Here is a 15,362-nt window from a genome sequence, read left to right as displayed (position 1 = left end):
TTCATAGCTGGCTGTGATGGGCCTTCAGCCAACATCCTCTTTCTCAATAGGCAACCTCCTGATTATAGGACCACACGCCTCACTCTGTGCTCATTCCTCCATTAAACCCTCCTTGGTTTTGCTCCTGCCATTCCCTGCACCCAGAATGCCCTCCTTCCTGCATCCCTTCAGAGCTCAGCGCAAGGGTATGTCCCTCCAGGAAGCCTTCCTCGCCCACCCAGCCCACCTCGACCTTCTCCTCTTAACTCCCAGGGCACCAAGTTCCAACATAATTCAGTCCCAAGTTCTTCAACAGTTTCATATTTGGTTTCTCTTCTCGCCTAGGTCAGGATCAGCACATTATGAACTGTGGGTCAAATCTGGCCTACTGCCTGTTTGTATAAATAAAGTTTTATTAGCACACAGTCACATCCATCCATTTCTGTATTAACTGTGGCTGCTTTCGCACTGTAATGGCAGAATTGAGACCGTATGTCCCACAAAGCCTAAAATACTTGCTATGTGACTTTTCACGGAAAAAGTTTGCCCACTCCTGATCTAGTTTATGAGTCCAGAAGGTCTTGATCCCACAAACCAAGGCCTAGCTCAGGGCTGGGTACCTCCATGCCTGATAATTCCTGGCGATGATTTTTCTCCTAGTGAAAGAAGATCCCCAGCCATGCCTGGTTTCTGTTTTTGGCCCTTGGTCTCGGTATCAGCTGGGAGGCAGGGGGATACCTGTAATGGCCTCATCCTTCTTAACCCAACCTAGAGCAAGCCTCAACTGCACTCCTGCTTCCTGGGCCCAGGCAGAGATGCTTACCTTGTCTACAAAGTTCCTGTCCTGCCTTCCCTCACAGTTCAAGTGGCAATCCAGAGAGATGTCTGTAAGAGGAAGCAGAGGTACGGTAAGTCACTACAAGGTTCCCAGGAGCCCAGGGCAGGCCTTGATCTCAGGGCTTGTCTGGGGCTGGGCAAAGGCAAGTCATTTCCAAGGAGACACCATCCAAGAGGTGAGGGCATCTGCACCCTCTGGGCTGGGGAAAGAGGCCTGAGGCAAGAAGCAGGGTCACAGTAAAGGCGCAGGACAAATGCTGCCCCTTCTAGGAAGCCTTCCCTGACCACTTCCTATCTGTATCCCTGCAGCCCTTGCAGTCCCAGGCATGCCCTGAACTGAGCCCAGGTCTCCAGGAACATTCTTGTCTATATAAAGCCGCCTCATCTCCTTGGAATGGGGTAGCAAGCATGGACTTTGGTGTCAAACAGATGTGAACACGAACCCAGGTTCTGTCACCTCCTGGCTGTGTGTCCTCTCTGAGCTACTCACAGTCCCCAAATCCCACCTCCATCCCACCATCTTAACATTTATCTCTAGACACTGGGTGAGATTTCATAATGCAAATGGAGCATTCAAGAGGTCAGGATCAATCTTCCTACTCTGAAAAAAAAGTAGTCTTCTTAGTTCTTAAAGAAGAAGCAATGAGGAGCAGGGAAGCAGAGAAGAAAGAATAAATTTGATAGGATTTTTTTTTTTTTTTTTGAGACAAGACAGGGTCTCTATTGCCCAGGCTGGAGTGCAGTGGCATGATCATGGCTCACTGCAACCTCTGCCTCCTGGGCTCAAGTAATCCTCCCACTTCAGCCTCCTGAGCCTGGGACAACTGGTGCATGCCACCATGCCCAACTAATTTTTGTATCTTTCATAGAGGCAGGATTTCACCACGTTGCCTAGGCTGATCTTGAACTACTGTGCTCAAGAGATCCACCCACCCCAGCCTCCCAAAGTGCTGGGATTACAAGCATGAGCCACCACGCATGGCCTGAAACGATTTTTAAACATGTGAAAAGATACTCAACCACCATGCAACAAGTGGATAAATCTCACAAATATAGCATGGGGCAAAAGATGCCCAACGCAAAAGAATATACATGATATGACTGCATCCACAGAAAATCAGACGGTAAAACGAGACCATGTTATTTGGGTATGCATTCAGGAGATAAAACCATAAGGAGAAGCAAGAAAATACTTAACACGAGATAGTGGTTACCTGTAGGAGAAGGAGGGAGTTACGATCAGAGAGGGACATTGAGGGGGACTTTGGGGTGCTGGTAGTGTTTTATTTCTTGGGCTACTCTTGGGTTTATTTCCTGAGCTATTCTTTGATTTGCTTTGTAATTATTTGTGTGTGTGTGTGTGTGTGTGTGTGTACATATGCTTTATACACATATGTATGTAAAATAAAGCTTTATGTACTTTTCTGTCTATGTTATTTTCCAACGATCATGTGTGTATGTATTTGGGCTGCAGAAGGGGAATGCCCAACCTCACTCCTAACTAAAGAAAGGCAAAGTAAAACAACAGTGAGATGCCAACTGATTGGCAAAAAGGGAAAAAGTTGATAATGCAGTGTTGGCAAAGCATATATGCAGTTGGCAGACATGTATACTGATACAGTGTTTTTGGAGAGCAGCTTGGCAATATCTATCAAGTTAAAAAATATAGATTCTCTATAACCTAGAAGTTCTGCTTCTAAAAAATGCGTCCTACAGATAAAGCATTTTCAACTTCTTTGCTAATTTCTTCTCAAGTGTGTGAGCCAAAGCAAACTCCCACCCACTCCTTTGTAAGGAGTTTCCCAGCTCCACAACCTTGGCAATGCTCAGTTAGGCATCTTTTAATTTGGGTTTTGATCACTGGGGCTTTCTCTTCTGTGAATTGCTTATTCATGTTTTTGCCCATTTCTATTATTTTTGTCCTTTTCTTATTGATTGGAGTTCTTCATATTCTATATGCACCAAGTCAGCCATATGCATTACAGATTTCTTCTCCTAGTTCATAGTTTGACTTTTTACTTGTTGTCTGTTGCATATAAATTTTTAATTTTAATACAGTCTAATTTAGCAATCTTTCCCCTTACAGTCTTTGCACTTTTGTTTTGCCTTGTTAAAGAAAATCTTTACTATCTTGAGGGTACAAAGATATTCTTTTCTAAAAGCTTTACAATTTTGATTTTCACCTTAAGATTTTTAACTGACTTGAAGTTTATTTTTGAGTATAGTGTGAGGTAGGGCTCCAAGTTCATTTATTGCCACATGATAACCACACAAGCATGGGTCTGTCTCTGGGTTCTCTATTTGCTCTATTGCTGTATACCAATTTCACAATGCCTCAAGTGCTATAGCTTGAAACAAAAGTCTTGATATTTGGAGTTGTGAATCCCTCAACCTTATTCTTCATCAAAATTGTCTTAGCTATTCTTGACCTTTGCTTTTCCATACAAATTTTAGGATCAGCTCTGTAAAGTTATATTAAAAAGCCATGTTGGGGCTGGGCACAGTGGCTCATGCCTGTAATCCCAGCACTTGGGGAGGCCGAGGCAGGCAGATCACCTGAGGTCAGGAGTTCAAGACCAGCCTGGCCAACATGGAGAAACCCTGTCTCTACTAAAAATACAAAAGTAGCTGGGCATGGAGGCATGCGCCTGTAATTGCAGCTACTCAGGAGGCTGAGGTAGGAGAATCGTTTGAACCCAGGAGGCGGAGGTTGCAGTGAGCTGAGATTGTGCCATTGCACTCCAGCCTGGGCAACAAGAGCGAAACTCCTTACAAAAAAAAAAAAAAAAAAAAAAAGCCATGTTGGAATTTCTATAGGAATTTCATTGAATTTAGACTGTTTGATACTGTCACAGAGCTCTTAGATCTGTTATGTTTTTTCACTTGTTTGTTTAATTCTTTTTTCTCTTTGGGTTTCAGTTTGGGTAACTTTTTTTTTTTTTTTTGAGATGGAGTCTCGCTCTGTCACCCAGGCTGGAGTGCAGTGGCGCGATCTCGGCTCACTGCAAGCTCCGCCTCCCGCGTTCACGCCATTCTCCTGCCTCAGCCTCTCTGAGTAGCTGGGACTAGAGGTGCCCGCCACCACACCCAGCTAATTTTTTGTATTTTTAGTAGAGACAGGGTTTCACCGTGGTCTCGATCTGACCTCGTGATCCACCCGCCTCAGCCTCCCAAAGTGCTGGGATTACAAGCGTGAGCCACCGCGCCCGGCCCAGTTTGGGTAACTTTTATTCACTTATCTTCAAGTTCACTGATTCTTTCCTCAGCTGTGTCAAGTCTACTGGTGAAACCTTCAAAAGCATTTTTAAAATCTCTATTACTATGGTTTTTATTCTAGCATTTCCATTTGACTCTTTCTTATCGATTTTCTTCTCTGTTGAAATGCCCCCCCGTTCATGCATATTGTCTACCTTTTCTACTAGAACCCTTAACATATTAATCACGATTACTTTGCATGCCCTGTCTGATAGCTCCAACATCTGAGTCATCTTGCATGGAGTTTATGTATCCATTTGTGGAGGCTTAGTAGAAAAACTTTAAGCTGGCAAAAGCAAGGTCCAGTTCCATGTCTATAGTATGCTTCAATTTGCTTACAAAAGAGGGGGGATATATAGGTATGTATGTGCTTTCATATATAAGCACAGCGTATCTCTAGAAAAATGCTGGGTTTGGGGAACTAGAAGTCTTGAGTTGGAGGGAAGGAGGTTTAATTTTCAACGTATACTCTTTTGTACTGCTTGAATTTTTTAAATGTGCCCTTGGCCACACCATCAACATGGCCCCCAACTTACCAACACAGGTGAGGTAGAGCACCGCGTAGGCCAGGGGCAGAGGCTCATGGCTAGAGTGGTAGGAAATCTGAACCTGTGGAGAGTTGGGCGCACAGTAATACCAGCAGAAGCCAAGAGCTCCCACTCCAAAAGATAGCTCTCGGGGATCTGGTAAGGAGGGGAGGGGGCCCCAGGAACCTTGCTCTTTCTTTAACCTGCTCTGTGCCATTTATTTTTCTGTATCTTGGTTGGTATATCTGTAAAATGGGAGCTATTTGTGAGAGCTTCTCTAGAGACTTGGGTCCCAGTCCCTCCAATAACCTACTCTGTGATTTTTGACAAGCTCTTGCTCCCCTTTGGGTCTCAGTTTTGCCATTTGTAAAATAAAGGATTTGGGCTGGGCAGGGTTTAGGGACACTCTCCAAGCCAACATTCTTGTCTGTGGGACTCAGACAGGCCTGGGCTTGAGCCCGGCACCTCTGGGCACTCTATGACCTTGGCCAAGGCCTCTCACCTACCTGAGCCACCTCAGTTTTCTCATCTGCAAAATGGGAAAAGGTCTCTACCTCTATAGGTCTCTACCTCAGAGGCTTGTAGTGCAGCTTGGAAACAATACATGTAAAAGACTGAGCCCATAAGAAGTGCCCAAGAAATACTAGCTACTGTTACCAGTGGGCAGGTGGCATCTTGTGGGGTGGGGGGTGGTTAAATGCAGGGCTCTGGGGTCAGATGGCCTGGGCCCAGATTCTGGATCCCCCACATTTGAATATCCCAGGAAAAGTTACTGATCTTCTCTGGGCCTCAATTTCCTCAACTGTAAAGTGGGGATAATAATAGTTCCTACCCCTTAAGACTAATTAGAGGCTGTGGAGAGGAAAGGAGTCATGGATGGGGCATGTGCAGCTTGGTGCCTGGCCCACAGCGAGCACTCAAGAACTGTTACAGGGTGAGGATGAAGATGGCGAGGATGATATTTAGTTGGAGGCAGATGAATCCAAGGCATCCAAGTTCCCTTTAAAGCATGACCCTCCCCTTGGGGTATTCCCTCCTGACATGGGTGTCTCAACTCTCTGCTTCTGATGTCTGAATCTCAGCCAGAGGGGAGGATCTTGCAGGGGCCACTCACCTCCTTAGTCCTGGGAGCCCCTAAATCCTGCAATTACTGACCCCCGGGTGTTAATCACCAGCAGTGATGCTTGCCTCAAACATACAATTACTGGGATCCTGGCCAAAGGCAGGATAGGGAGCAGGAGTATATGGCGGGCGAGGGAAAGAGTGGGAGAGACTCTGAACTTCCTCCATCCCACCAGCCATCATGGCCAAGGAATTCAAGGCGGGGGGTACCCACACTGTCCCCAGTTCAACCGGCACCAAGGTGGGGCCCCTCACAGGCTGGCCGGTCCTCTTGCACTACCCCTAGGACTCTGTCCTGACTCTCACCAACTCTGCCACTAGCTAGATCATGTGACTTCAGGAAAGCCACACCCTTTCTCCTTCTTAGTTTTCTTGCCTGTTAAATAGGTTCACTGGGTCCTGCGCCAAGTGCCTCATGGAGCTCAGTGGAGAGGCTCTATTCAGATGCATGGCTGGGAACAGAGGTGGGGGTGATGGATGGAGACTGCCCCCAGGGGTCAGGTAGGTCTGCACTGAATTCTAGCTCTCCTGATCATTAGTGTGCGGTCCCAGGACAGTTACTCTGAACCTCAGTTGTCCCATCTGCGAAATGGGCATCAGTCCCCTGCCTCTCTGAGCTGCTGTGAGGGTTGGATGAGGTCATGGCTTCCCAGTGCCTGGCACGTGGTCAGTGGTCCTTAAAGGGCCAGTCTCTGAAACATCCCTCCTGGCATGGAATGGATCCCACTACTCCCACCCTCCAAGTCCTGGTCCCCATCAGCCCTCGAGGCGAACATCACCTGTGCCAAGCTTAAAGGCCACCCATTTCTCCCATGTGTTAAATGTCCCCTACCCTGCAAATAGGGTCAGGAAGACAGTGGATTAGGGACAGCAAAGCACCTTGGGGAAATGTTGTCACCTAGGAAGGGGGTCTCCCCAGGCGCCTGTGTCCCTCCCATGTCCCTGCTTTCTCTCTTTCATTCAAAGTGGCAGAGATCCCCTTGTCAACCCTCAGCCTACATATGGGGAAACTGAGACCCAACTCAGCAGAACTGGGACAACTCCTTCTCCAGGGGGTCTTGGGAAGCAAGAGAAGGAGCAACACTGGCTCCTGTGGCACTCCACAGCAATGATAGGAGGCGGGGGTTATGATTAGCCCATTTTACAAATGGCAGACAGAGGCCCCAAGGGGTGATAAGGCTTTCCAAGGACACATGGTATGTGTCTGCAACTTGCAGAGCTGGGATTCAAAACCAGCAGTATGGCTCCAAGGCCAGGCAGTTACCCACTGTGCTGCCCTGCGCTCTGGAGAAAGAGAATGTTGGGCCCTCTTAGAGCTAGACAGCTGCCTCCCTCGCAACCTCTCCCCACCCCACCAGGGACCAACTCACATGGCTGTCGTTGAGGTCATTGCTGGGGGAGTTCATGACCACGATGATCTCCAAAGTCGTGTCAAAGCGCCACCGCCTGGTGTCTGCACGCTCCCGGCCCCTCTCCATGTTGGGAGAGACGTAAATGTCCACGCCAGGCGTCCCATAGACCTCAAACATTTCTGTGCCCTCAGGCACTGACCTGGGCAGGGCAGAGAGCCATGGTCGGTGCTGAAGGAGGTATATTTTGCTCAGATGTTTGAGCTTTGGCTCAAGCCCTGCTTCCTCCAGGAAGCCTTCCTTGGCCACCCAGTCCCCTCAGATCCTCACAGTAAGCTCCTGGGAGTCAAGCCTGGACCCCACACAAACACATACACAGTCGGCCGGGCGTGGTGACTCACTCCTTTAATCCCAGCACTTTGGGAAGCCGAGGCGGGCGGATCACTTGAGGTCGAGCCTGGCCAACATGGTGAAACCCTGTCTCTACTAAAAATAGAAAAAAATAGCCGGGCGTGGTGGCATGTGCCTGTAATCCCAGCTACTGGGGAGGCTGAGGCAGGAGAATCGCTTGAACCCAGGAGGCAGAGGTTGCAGTGAGCCAAGATTGCACCACTGCACTCCAGCCTGGGCGACAGAGCAAGACCCTGTTTCAAAACAAAACAAAAAAACATACACACAGTCCAATGTTCTAAGCCCCCGTGTTCATTAACATTTCCCTTGTGAGTTTCTTTACCACCCACCAGAATGGCGAACTCTTCAGAAGTCAGAACCCAGCCATGTGCTCGATAAATCCCCAGTGCAGGTCTGGGCACGAAGAGCTCAGTGAACACCAGCCAGTGGTGGGTGGAGCCCCTTACAGTTCTGAGAGCTTTAAAAAGAGCAATTCTCACCCCAGATCCCATCACATGTCTCCTTACTGGGTAGGAAGATAGCCTTGGATTCTTCCCTGGGAAGGGAATTCAATCTGGTCGAGTGCCCACTGCATGCCAGGCACCTGGCACACGCAGCTCCCTCCATTCTTACAAGCTGTAAGGTGAGCAATATCATCCCCATTTGACATATTAACAAGTGAGGCTCAAGCAGGCCTCGTGACAAGCCTGAGGTTGCATCACATGACAGAGCCAGATGTGCACCAGGTCTGATTCCAAGCCATGCTTTTCCACAGCTCTGCAGTGTCACCCAGGAAACTTGGCCGGATTTGGTCAAACAACCAGGCATTAATTGCAGGTTTAAAGTATCTGTGATGTTATCTGGCCCTGAGATTGCATTTCCCTCATTCCACCTAGTCTGGGGTTCCTCCTTGGAAACCAGACTATGCATCCTTTGACTGTAGGGTGCCCACTGTGCCCTCAGGTACTGCCTGGCTGGGCAGATCCACCCACTGCTCTCCCCACTGTTGATCCCTCTGGGGAGCTGAGGACCAACATTGTCCAGGGCAGCAGATGGGGCTCAGGGCCACAGGATCACAGTTCAGTGGGAACCCACATAGGGAGAGGCCACTGCGAGTTGGAGGGCTTCCTGGAGGAAGTGGCACATACGCCCCTGGGGGATAACAGTGACTGACACTTATTGAGCTCACGTTGTGTGCCAGCCCATCATGCAATCCTCTCAATAACCCTAGAAGGGAGGCACTATCTATTATTGTCTCCCCTTATACAGATGGGAAAGCTGAGGTTAAGTAACTTGCCCAAGGTGGCTGGGCTGGGATCCAAACCCAGCCATGTGGCTCCTCAGTCCACAATCTTGCCCACCACCTCCTCAGGAGTAATAATAACAACAAGACCATAACACAAAAAGCCCCCAGCCTCTGCACTCTCATCACAGCAGGCCTGCCTAAGCCTTTTTGTACGTTAGCTCATCTGATCCTCACTGCAGCCCCAGGATGAGATAATTACTTCTGTTTACACATGGGGAAACTGAGGCACAGGACAGCTGGCCACTCCCCCCGCTTCCCATCTTCCCTCGGAGTAAGGCAGACCTCCCCCAAAACAACCTCTTCGCTCTTCCACCAACGTGATTCTCTTACATCTCAAAGCAGCTTTTTTATGAAAAGGGAAATAAACCAAGCCCAAGCTTCTCTCCATCAGGCAGGTCCCACTCTGGTGTCTGGGCCCCTGTCAGGTGTCCTCACCCGGTGGGAGGGACAGACACACCTGTTTCTCCTCCTAAGCAGGGCTGCCAGACTTAGCAAATGAAAATACAGAACGCTCAGTTGGACTTGAATTTCAAGTGAACAGTCAATCATTGTTTGGTACTCCCGTGAAGTATTTGGGATATACTTATACCAAAAAAAATTATTAATTATTTACCTGAAATTCAATTTTAACTAGGCATCTTTTATTTTATCTGGCAACCCTACTCCCAAAACCTGTAATTTCCAGGGCTGGTGGAGCCCTCTGGCCTGTTCGGCCCCGGGCAGCCCCCCACAGGGGAAATGGCAGAACCAGGTAGAGAAGCATGAAGACACAGAGACAGAGAGATAGGGACAGAGAGACTTGGAGAGATCCAGCGAGATGGAGAGTCAGAGACAGGGAGTCAGAAAGAGACACAGGAAGACAAACCCAGGTAGGAAGAGCAGCCTCTCATACCCTCGGGAACACCCTCAGCCCCACTCCTGAGGCACCTGACTTCCATCTCCCAAGGAAGCCTTTTTTTTTTTTTTTTTTTTTTTTTTCTGAGACAGAGTCTTGCTCTGTTGCCCAGGCTGGAGTCCAGTGGTGCAATCTTGGCTCACTGCAACCTCCACCTCCCAGGTTCAAGCAATTCTCATGCCTCAGCCTCCCAAGCAGCTGGGACAACACAGCCCACCACCGTGTCCGGCTAATTTTTGTATTTTCAGTAGAGACAGGGTTTCACCATATTGGCCAGACTGGTCTTGAACTCCTGACCTCAGGTGATCCACCTGCCTCAGCCTCCCAGCTGGGATTATAGGCGTGAGCCACCACGCCTGGCTGAAGCCTGTAAACTTTTTATGGAACTCCCTCAACCCCAAAGCTGTTCCTTGGGCCTCAAGTGTCCATGGGTGAGGGCTGAGCGCCCTTTATGGTCCTTCTGGTATGAAAACCCCACTCAGTTCCCAGGCTCCAGCCCCTGGGTGTAGGGTATTTCAGCCCAGCGCCCCCCTGCCCCTCCATGTGCCAGGCTCTGTGTGAGATGCTGGGGGATTCCCAATGAAGACTGAAGCACCCCCGCCCAGGAGGGTCCCCAGGGCCACGGTCTGAACAAGGGCTTTGCACCGGTGAGCAAGCTACATCTGAGGTTGGGGAAGGGAGGGGCCGCAGAAGCCAAGGGCTTGGGTGGTGCTGGGACCAGAGTCAAGAATTAGGTTCTAGACCAGGCTGGGTCACACATCAGCCAGCTGAGCTTGACTAAATCACTTAGTCTCTCTGGACCCATTAACCTCACCTATAAAGTGGGATAATGACACCTACTTGGCCAACCTCATGGGCAGTCGTGAAACTCAAGTGTGATAATAGATACGAACGGCTTGGAACACCATTGGCCCAGGACAGGGAAGGGGTTATTAAAGTAAATGAGGGTGCAGGAAATGGGTCTGGAGGCAGGATGAGACAGTGGGCTGGGCGGCTGGGGCAGGTTCCCCAGGGAAGGCACCAAGAGGAGACACAAGTGAGGGGAAGGTGTTTTCACCAAGGAGCCTTAAGAGGTCTAGTTTAGACTCAGGCTATAATGAGCTTGTTTTCATTTCATCCCTATGTAATGGGGAGCCAGTGATGGTTCTTGATCAGGAGGGGCAACATGATGGAGCCGTGGCAAGGTACTTGAGCCTGTGGTCCCTGGGGCCAGGCAAATGCGTTCAAATCCCAGTCCCACCACTCATTAGGTGTGTGACTTTGAGTGAGTGACTGCCTCCCTCAGCCGCAGTGTTGACATCTATCTGGTGGGGATGAGGACAAGATGAGAGGAACCAGTGTGGGTAAAGCACTCAGGATGAGCAAAAGTCATGCTCTCATTTCACTGATGGGGAAACTGAGGCCCAGAGAGAAGTGGCTAGAAGGTGGGGCTGCTGACTCTCAGTCCAGTGCTCATGCCTGTCATGAAAGCTGTGTGTTAGGAAAATGAGAGGGGCAGCTGCTGGGAGGAGATCCTGCATCAGGTACGGGAGGATCTAGCTTCCCATTTCCTAGAAAACAGGGGAAGTACCTGGACAAAGTCACCTTCCTCTCCAGGCCACCTTGGGCTGCCAGCATGGCTGAGCTGTCACATGCTGCCTTCTGGGGTTTCTAGTCAGTACTTCTGGTCCAGCCCTGGGCTCAGGGCCTTGGACCCTCGCCTGCTGAGGCTTCCATGCACAGGCCTGTCCAGGGCTCTCCCAGCCCCACACCCCCCAAGCCAGCCTGAGAACTCAACTGCTCCCACGGCACAGCCAGCCTAAGATGGTGGGGGGGAGTAAAACGTGGTAGGGTGGCCAACAGCATTGGTTTGCTGGGACTAAGCCTGTTCCTGGATACAGAATTTGCTGTGCTAAAACCTGCAAAGTCCCAGACAAACAGGAACGGTTGGCCTCCCTAAAAGTAGCCAACCTCAGACCCACCTTATTGAAAATGCAGATTCTTAGAAGTGCTCCAGGCGGGGCCTTGGAACCGCATTTTAAGCCATTCTGATGTTCGCTGACATCTGAGAATCACTGCTTAGAGTAGGTTATCTTAGAAATGCTGGAGCCTGGTGGGCCAGGCACAGTGGTTCACACCTATAATCCCAGAACTTTGGGAGGCCAAGGAGGGTGGATCACCTGAGGTCAGGAGTTCGAGACCAGCCTGACCAACGTGGAGAAACCCCGTCTCTACTAAAAATACAAAATTAGCCGGGCGTGGTGGCACATGCCTGTAATCCTGGCTACTAGGGAGGCTGACGCAGGGAATCGCGTGAACCTGGGAGGCGGAGGTTGCAGTGAGCCGAGATAGCCCCATTGCACTCCAGCCTGGGCAACAAGAGCAAAACTCCATCTCAAAAAAAAAAAAAAAAAAAAAAAAAAAAAAATGCTGGATCCTGGTCCCTCCAGCGCGTGTAGAGTTGACTCAGTGTGAGCCCATCCCCCTCATGTATCACCCCCTTCAATGGTGAGGAGGAGGACGGGGCATTGGTGAGGAAGGTATCCCCCACAGCCACATAACATGTGTGCTGTTATCCCCACTTTACAGATGAGAATACTGAGCCTTGGAGACGGCAGGTGATTTGCCCAAAGTCACACAGCTAGTAAGTGACAGAGCCAGGACTCATGGCCAGCTCTGTCCCCACTCCCTGCAAACCCAAACCTATCCTCTCCCTTCATGGACTCAGGGCCTGGACTTCTGGGAGAAGAAAACCAGACATTTTAGGAGCTGAGAAACTGATGGGAAAGGTCCCTGTGGCTGAACACAGAAAGGTTGACAAGATGACCAACGAGGTCTCCACCGAGCTGGGCTGTGGGGGCAGAGGAGACCAAGACCCAGGCAGCTGGGTTTCTCGGTGGCAGTTCCAGCCACCCCTCCCCAGTCAACGAGGATCCCAGATCCGCCGACCCTGCCAGCCTCATCAATAGAATCAAGTTCAGGAAATCATGGTCCCACCGTAATCCTGGGTGGCCCTGCCCCACCCCACCGCTGGAAAGTGGCAGCCCTGTACACCCTTTTTCCAAATCCCCTGTATTTAAAAGAGTAGAAATGCACCAACCCCCCCAGGGGCCCAGCTCTCTGCACAGGCAGGTCAGAGCTCTCGCATCAAACAAAATCCGATGTTGACAGAATGGAAGCTGCTTTGTCAAATCAGGGAGGGGACTCAGAGGCCTCCATGAGTGGAACTTGAAACCCACTGTTCTATGCCAACCCCTTCAGGGTCCATATGGGGAAACTGAGGCCCAGGGTTGAGTAGAAAGTTGCTCAAGATGACATAGTGAGTGGCAACAGAACTAGGACCAAAACTCAGGGTCTTGGCTCCGTTATGCAGCATCTGTAGAGAAAGGGGTGACATGAGTTGTTTTTCCTCCCAATGGGGGCAGCGGTTCTCAGCCCCAGCTGCACATTTATCCCTAGCGGATCCTGAAAAACCTAGGGTGCTGGGGCCCTTCACAGATGAATTGAATCAGGTTTCCCAAGGTGGGGCCCGGGCATCAATTTTTTTATGGGTTCCCAGGTGATTGAAACACGCTGCCAGGGTTGAGAACCTCTGAGCTGGAGAAAAGAGGAGCTTGATGGCTCATTGCCAGGTGTGGTCCCTTAGGAGACACCTGCCCGGGGTACCTTAGTGATGGGCTCCCTGCCTTCTGTCTTTTCCATGTGCTGTTACTTGAGGTCATTCTGAGGTGCGGGAGCCGTGCACCCGCTCAGGTCAAGGTTGCGCCCTCTTCGAGGTGTCTTAGAGAACAGACTCAGCTGCCCTCCAGGCTGCTATGTGTGCTGGGCCCCTCTGCAGCCATGCAGATGGGACTTGACCCTTCCGGGACCTTCTGACTGCAGGGCCTACACAGCTGTGCATCTGAGAATACCTGGAGCTCTGGGGCCCTTAGAGCCAAGTCTACCAGCACAGAGGTGCCACAGACCCCACCAGGACCTCCAATCTAGGCGAGTCTCAGCACCTCTGTGACTCAGTTTCTTCTTCACCAATAGTCAGAGATCCTGCGTTTGAATTGGAAGACCTGGTTTCTAGTTTTAGCTCTGTCCCTAACTCACTATGTAGCCCTGAGCAAGTTATTTCACACTCTGGGCCTCAGTTTCCCCAACTAAAAAATGAAGTGGTGGGTAAGACCCCAGAGATGTCTCACTGAACCAGCCTGCGGACTGCTCTCCAAGCCCACCTGTGATGAATCACAAAGGTGACCAGCTTCGCGGGCCCCTCAGCCACATGAGCAGCCACAACCCAACAGACTCCAGGAAGCATCTCCACATGTTACGGGAAAGCCCAGTGGGAATGGGTCCAGTCTGTTCTTACCACTGGGCCAATGACAGAGGTCCTGAGGATGGCCCTCCCCACCACAGGTCATCCTGGGATTTTGATTTTGCCCATTAGGAATGAAACCGGGCCGGACACGGTGGCTCTCACCTGTAATCCCAACACTTTGGGAGGCTCAGGCAGGCGGATCACTTGAGCCCAGGAGTTCAAGACCAGCCTGGGCAACATGGCAAAACCCCATCTCTACAAAACAAACAAAAATTAGTCGGGGATGGTGGTGCACGCCTGTAGTCCCAGCTACTTGGGAGGCTGAGGTGGGAGGATTGCTTGAGCCTAGGGAGGTCCAGGCTGCAGTGAGCCAAGATTGCACCACTGTGTTCCAGCCTGGGCAACAGAGTGAGACCCTGTCTCCAACAAAAAAAAAAAAGAAAAAAAGAAAGGAGCTTTCTTCCTGCACCAAGACTTTGTGCTAAGGTTTGCGCTGATGCCTGAGCCTTCAGAAAGAGCTGTGTGGAACCAAGCAAACCACCTGGGCTGTGGAACTTGATAGGATCTGGGTTCAAGCCCTACAGCCCTGTGGGATAGCACTTGTCAGACCACCATCCCACTGAGCCTGCCTCCAGTTGCAGGGAGGAGTTAATCAGCCACCAGACTCCCAGTGCATGGCTCAGTGCACGAGGGTACCCTTCCTTCCCTTTCCCCATCCTAAGACTCACTGCTCAAGAAAGAAAAGCCCCCATACCATGCCTGGGTCATCTCCAATTCATGGAAAGGCAAGAAGATAAAGTTGAATCCACTGCCACAGATAGAGAGGCCCAACAGACTTGCTTGTCCTCATTCTTCAAGGGTCTGATTGGTGCCCCTCCTCCAGGAAGCCTGCCCTGACTCAGCCATGCTAATTTCTCTTTGCTCAACTCCTTCTCCCAATACGGTCCAGAGACTGTTCCCCAGACATCCTGCATATGGCAGGTTTGGGGATGCTTGAGGCTGTCCACAGGCCCAGGACAAAGCCTTAAACTGATGATGATGATGATAATAATGGTGACAGTTAACATAACTGAATGTTCACCACAAATCAGTATTAGTTACATGCTTTGCACACACAATCTCATTCAATGCCCCCAACTGCCCTTTGAAGTAAGGCCAAACTGGGTTACATCCTGGCTCTGCCACTCACTGGCCATGTGACCTTGGACAAGTGGTTTAACCTCTCTGTGCCTTTGTTTTCTCATCTATAAAATGACGATGATGACAGTGCCCACTTGAGAATTTTGTGAGAATTGGTTAACATATGGAAAGCGCTTACAGGCACTGCTGGGGAGTGGCATTAAGTGTCATTGCTGATATTATCATCATCCCCAGGCAACAGGTGAGGAAACAGAGACTCAGAGAAGTTAAAGGAGTTTCC

At 50.2% G+C, this 15,362-nt stretch overlaps 1 protein-coding gene across 1 annotated transcript in view; it reads right to left on the bottom strand.

Moving 5' to 3' along the window:
• Positions 1 to 15,362, bottom strand: part of PADI3 (peptidyl arginine deiminase 3) — a 38,486-nt gene that overhangs the window by 20,841 nt on the left and 2,283 nt on the right. The window contains exons 2-4 of the mRNA XM_030805514.1: positions 7,091 to 7,271; positions 4,608 to 4,680; positions 803 to 864 (exon numbers count right to left, since the gene is read on the bottom strand). Coding sequence (XP_030661374.1) covers positions 803 to 864; positions 4,608 to 4,680; positions 7,091 to 7,271 — 316 coding nt within the window. The remainder of the gene's footprint in view (positions 1 to 802; positions 865 to 4,607; positions 4,681 to 7,090; positions 7,272 to 15,362) is intronic.

Source organism: Nomascus leucogenys, chromosome 24 (assembly GCF_006542625.1).
Source record: "Nomascus leucogenys isolate Asia chromosome 24, Asia_NLE_v1, whole genome shotgun sequence".
Classification (NCBI taxonomy): domain Eukaryota; kingdom Metazoa; phylum Chordata; class Mammalia; order Primates; family Hylobatidae; genus Nomascus; species Nomascus leucogenys.
This window is presented reverse-complemented; position numbering and strand designations above follow the sequence as displayed.